The 5,242-nt window shown below is 45.8% G+C and overlaps 1 protein-coding gene across 2 annotated transcripts; it reads right to left on the bottom strand.

Annotated features, from left to right (window-relative positions):
* Positions 1-1,084: 1,084 nt before the first annotated feature.
* On the bottom strand, positions 1,085-4,873 carry LOC142577984 (uncharacterized). 2 transcript variants are annotated; one of them, XM_075687420.1, is made up of 3 exons: positions 4,293-4,873; positions 3,041-3,238; positions 1,085-2,617 (listed from the first exon to the last, which is right to left on the bottom strand). In XM_075687420.1, the coding sequence occupies exons 1-3, from the start codon at positions 4,594-4,596 to the stop codon at positions 2,169-2,171; spliced, it is 951 nt and encodes a 316-aa protein (XP_075543535.1). In that variant the 5' UTR covers positions 4,597-4,873; the 3' UTR covers positions 1,085-2,168. The 2 variants fall into 2 exon arrangements, with proteins under 2 accessions (XP_075543535.1, XP_075543527.1); XM_075687412.1 differs by having other exon boundaries at positions 1,085-2,620; positions 4,293-4,871.
* Positions 4,874-5,242: the final 369 nt, after the last annotated feature.

Genomic DNA, 5,242 nt, shown 5'->3' with positions numbered 1-5,242 from the left:
TTTTGTTAGTGCTACAGTATTATAATAAATAGCTACCAATTTCATGTGCTACCAGCCCAAATATCTACCAATTTCCAATTATTTTTGCTCGCTGTAGTTAGTGTGGGAACTGCGAACGATATTGTAGAGATAGCCTAACTTCAAATACGTTAAATGTTCAACTGTCTAAGGTTTTATACGTGATTTTATGTTCATTGGTGCATGATATATGATGGTGGTACTTCCAACTGTTGGTGTTTCTTATAATAGCGCAACATTCCTGCAGGTTGTGGGGGGCCCACAGCTACAGTTCTTCAACGTTGTGGCAAGCTGGCCAGGGTCTGTACATGACAGCCGGATATTTGACAACTCCCGGGTGCGAGTTCTTTATGAAGAACATCGGGTGCCAGGAATTCTTCTTGGAGATATGGGCTATGCGTGTTTCCCATTCCTAATGACCCCCCTTGCAGACCCAGGTTCAGCCAATACTCCAGAAGGAAGGCAAGTAACTAAATCCAAATTCGCCCTAATGCAAAAGCTGCTTTTAAAGTTAGAGCACGTTTGTTAACTGAATCAGAAAGCTAATCTACACTGCTATTCTCTCAATATTGACGCAGCAAATACAAACAGAGGTATACTAATTAAATTGCTGATTGTGTTGAGCACGCACACTGTGCAAGTAGGCAATTGCATTATTTTTTTTTATTACAGGTACAACAAGGCCCACATCAAGACGCGCAACTCAGTGGAGAGGGCTTTTGGTGTTTGGAAACGACGCTTCCCATGCTTGGACATGAAACTGCAACACAAGCCATGCAGTGCTACAAGCATCATTACCGCTTGTGCAGCTCTACATAATTTGGCACTGTCTCGAAGAGAACCCGAGCCAGTCGAACCACCGGAGCATCATCCGTCAACCAGTCGATGCAGACGCATGGGACGAAACACATGTCAAGAACATTTCCCACCTATTGATCGTGTGGCAGTCGATGTGTCCGGCATGCGGGCGCGGCAACTTCTTATAGAGAGAAGCTTTTCCTGAAGTATGGTGCACGCTGCGACGATTTACAGAAATATGTGTTTAGTGCTGGTATTTTTTGAAACATTTAGTAAACCTCATATAGTGCAGGCTAGGTGTGCCGCACATATTCACGGTATGAACTAGTCCAGCTCTCCGCTCTCGTGCAGCAGGAAGATTATAAGTGCACCTTGTGTATGCAGCAAAGGGCATACGCTTCACTGCAGCTATTTCCGAACCTCCAGAAGCAAGCTGAGTAACAGTGCGTGGGATTGGATGAGAGAGAGGAAGGGAAACGAAGCACTTCGTTGGTCCTTCTTTCATTCTGTCCCACGCAACGTGTAATAACTGGCACAAATGAGCGTACTTTTGCTCAAAAAATAGTCGTATATCATATTTTATCTTTATTGCAGTAAAAGTAAATCGAGAGAACAGGTAGTACACTGTACCATCCGCCAAGGTACCTCTGGTCAACAAATGTAAAAACGAGTGATCTCCTCCAATAAATAAATAGCATGAAAAGCTTCATTGACTTCAACGACCCAAACAACTGGGTAACAGCATAACAACAGGAGCCAACGTTCCGACAAGTGGACTTATATTTTTTCAAGGTGACATATGCTCTCTTGACACAGTGCACATAGGTATGGTGCTTTCAAAATGGACAGGGGGTAAGGCGTGTGGGCGAGGCAACAATCGAGAGTCTGTTAGCGGCGAGTTTGCAGAATTGAAACTATAGGTGTGCTACTCAATGTCTGTGGAGGAATGTAAGGTAGCGCCGTGGTGTTATCCGGTTCACGTGTCGCTGTAGGTTTCCCTTTTGGTGAAAGAGGCATGAACAACGCGGAGAGTGCGGGATTCTCTACTGTATAACTCCCCCCCCCTCCCCCGCAATCCTTTTTTTATATTTTCGTTTTGCTCATCGTCTTAAATTTACACCTACCGCGTTCCCCGTGTTTTCGCTGGATTGATTGCACTTCGGCACACGGCCTCGAAAGTAAGAACTGCGACGCAGGAGCTCATCTAGCCCACAGTAATTTCTTTGTGCTTCGCGATCTGGCATGAAAGACTCACACCAGCACCTGCTTGCTCCCCTCTCCTCCCGAGGTAGCATGAGTGCATCCCCCCCCCCACCCCGTTTTCCTTGCACGCCACTCGCTTCACTCCACGTCTATTGCTCGCGTAACACCATCACTTTACGCAATTCTGCGTCTTTTCGCGCTTGCAAAATCTCCATTTCTAATTTATGCTTTTCATCTCTTTTTTTTAATATGTCATCGTGGTCCTCCTGCAAAATCCGCATTCGGAGTTCATGCTCCTCGCGCATTAAATTGACGCGAATGTCGTTTTCCTCCGAAAGTGTCTTTTCCAATAGCGCCATTCTGCTACTAGATGGTCTTGTAGTAGCAACCGGAATCTGCACAGCGTCGAGTGGCGCACTGTCTTTTCTGGTGGAGTTTGCACCAGCACTGCAAGGAGCATGGGGTGGCTGGCTTGAGGCATCATTGGCTGCGCACGCACCAAGCATTTCATTTGAATCAGGAGGCTGCGGGGTGGTTGTGCCGTCATTTCCTGTTTCCATTACTGCATCTTGCAGCCGGCTGTCAGGATTGCTCAGCTCTTCTGTAAAGAAGTGGTAGCTAAGCGTAAGGATAAGGCAATAAAAATGAAATGTTCACCAAGCTGCACGTGTTTAAAAGCTCGTAATTCTCTATCTGGAAAGTGCGGCACATAATCATATGACAAGTGCTTGCATTCCAAATCACTAATCAAGAGATTTGCAGTTGATGTAATACTTCTGAAACATTCGGATGCGTACGTAAATATGGTACGAGTACTGGCTCTTTGGTACACATTTTTTTTATATGAAAAGCAATTAGAACTACAATACACTAGTCAGATAACAGAAGCAGCGTATGCGACATATGCCAGGCAAAATTGAGTGAATTTCTTTATGCTTTTTGCTCATCGCAACCACCTGACATTGGGCTCAGGAATGTGATTACTCAAATACATAATGACACAACGTAGGTATTACTGTACCGTAGTATTGCGAAACAGGCACGTCGTTGCCAGTAATCATCGGCTGTAGCAGCCGGATGACTGGTTCGCTTTGAACCGGCGGCAGGTACACTGCTCCGTCCGAGTCGTCGTCATTTCGTATTCTAGTGGCCATATGACTCGCAACAGCTCCCACCAAAACCGACGTTGTAGTCATGCCGGCAGGGGCTGGTCCTCCTCCTAAACATAAACGTGTTCTTTTAGTACAGATACACGTCATTATGGAATAAATCTTTACATGTTTGTGCGACTCATACATCAACGACATTGAGGTGCTATGAGGGGATTCTCGCACCCTTCTGAACATAGAGTTTCCTACGAAAATTACTAGAGGGAACTCTGGCGCTAGTGTCTACGGGAGCTGCAATGGGAGCGGCTGTACCAGCATGGGCATTATGGGAATACATGAATTTGCCTAAACTTCGTCCCTCTGGCCTCAAACGGCCTTGTGACTTTGTAAACTCGTCATTTTCAGCAGTGTGCAGCGTAATAAATAATGAAATAAACATCATTAGAATTGCCCTACGGCAGGATTACAACACAGGGACTCTAGCACAAAAGCCTGATATAGAAACAATTAAGCCGCGGACGCATGTATCGACAAGCGAATGAAACACCCTCATGAATTTATCGTGGGCACGCCAGTGCGTTGACACGCTTGGCGCGTTTCGATTTGGCCACCTGGACAAGCTCAATCGTTGCAATTAATAGCAATCCTACGCGTTCCCAGCGTCTTCTGCACTTCGAAGAATATAGAGTGCGCTGAAATATACAATAACATTTATATAGCGTAATATACAAAGCCACAAGAACGTCTGAATTCACAAGCACGAAGATCAGACAAATCCATGTACTTCCCATCATTTCCATAGTAGGACAACGACTGCAGCGCCAGAGTTCCCTCTAGTAATGTTTGTAGGAAACTCTATGCTTCCGAAGTCCCAGGGCCCTGCTATGCACCGTTTTAAATACACACAAGACTTCTCAAAAGCTTCACTATATCCTCTGCGAAGTTTTCATAACACCTGGAGTGTATACAACTCTACGACGCCATGCGTCCAACAGCGCGTTGCCTACGAACGCCGTCATATATTGCCGCTTCGGGACTACGACGCAGAACGCGTTGCTTGCCAGCGTTTGATACGCTCAATGAAGTCACCGTACAAAAGCTGTTATGGATTTCCACTTAAAATTATGCAATAACTGTGTAGCATATTGCTTTGAGAACGCTTACCTGTCTTCAAAATCTTCCGCTTCTCTTCTGACTTTTCTTCCTTCCACTTCTGTTTTAGGTTTCCCCAGCACTTCTTCAACTGTTTGAAGTCGCGAGCAGTTACGCCGTGCTGGGCGTTGTACTCCGCGCACAACCGCTTCCATGCTTGTGTCTTCGCACTCAGAGACGCGACATCTGTTTTCTTGCACTCTAGCACTTTCTTGTACTTATTAACGAAGCTTATCAACATCGATTTTTCTTCTGCCGTGAATCGCGGCGCCGGTTTTCGAGAGGCATGGAACGCAACGTCGAGTCCTGACTCCATGCTTGCTTCTCTGAGGGAGCTGCTGTGGATTGGCTAGGATGCTAGCGTCTATTTGCGCACGTTGGATTATATTTTCTCTGAGATTATTTCTTTCTTTTCGAGTTTCTGGGTGGTCAGAACGCGCACTTCAAACGCTTTTTGGTTAGCGTAATTTTGTGTGACTACAGTAAAGATATTCTGTTCGAGTTAGTATTGTACTCTCGCTCCCAGATGCGCCGCACCGTGACTTGGCGACGACTTGACGAAGGAAGGCACCTGGAGCGTCTATGAAACGCAATGCCCGTCTCAGTCGCGTTCAAGTCAGGCGCTGCCTTATGGCGGACTTGATCAAGTCAAGTCGTGGCTTCAAGTTAAGGCGCGTTTATGAATACGGGGGTTAGATGTGTAGTCTTGAAATTTGCAAACGAAACGTGTTACTTCGAGATGACCGAACCCTTTGAAGTATACCGCAGCGATTAAAAGGCCAATCTGTCCAATTGCAAAAAAATTACCCGTGAAGATTCCGATGTTCAACAACCGTGTGTTTCACTGCCAGCAAAGCAAGAGCAGTAGCTGATTACTTGTATGTTTGAACGCTTCTCGCTTCGCTATTGCCCTCAGGTGAGCGCATCCACTGCTATAAAAACTACGTGTGTAGTCTTCACAT

The sequence above is a fragment of the Dermacentor variabilis genome, chromosome 1 (assembly GCF_050947875.1).
Source record: "Dermacentor variabilis isolate Ectoservices chromosome 1, ASM5094787v1, whole genome shotgun sequence".
NCBI lineage: Eukaryota > Metazoa > Arthropoda > Arachnida > Ixodida > Ixodidae > Dermacentor > Dermacentor variabilis.
The sequence above is the reverse complement of the archived record's forward strand: the minus strand, read 5'-3'. Positions and strand labels throughout refer to the sequence as shown.

Bases quoted from the DNA above. Each gene is read 5' to 3' on its own strand.
- LOC142577984 (XM_075687412.1), bottom strand. From the start codon at position 4,596: ATGGAGTCAGGACTCGACGTTGCGTTCCATGCCTCTCGAAAACCGGCG. The intron at 3,239-4,292 runs GTAAGCGTTCTC...GTTTATGTTTAG, and splicing joins GCGGAAGATTTTGAAGACAG to GAGGAGGACCAGCCCCTGCC. The intron at 2,621-3,040 runs GTACAGTAATAC...ACTTCTTTACAG, and splicing joins GCCTGTTTCGCAATACTACG to AAGAGCTGAGCAATCCTGAC.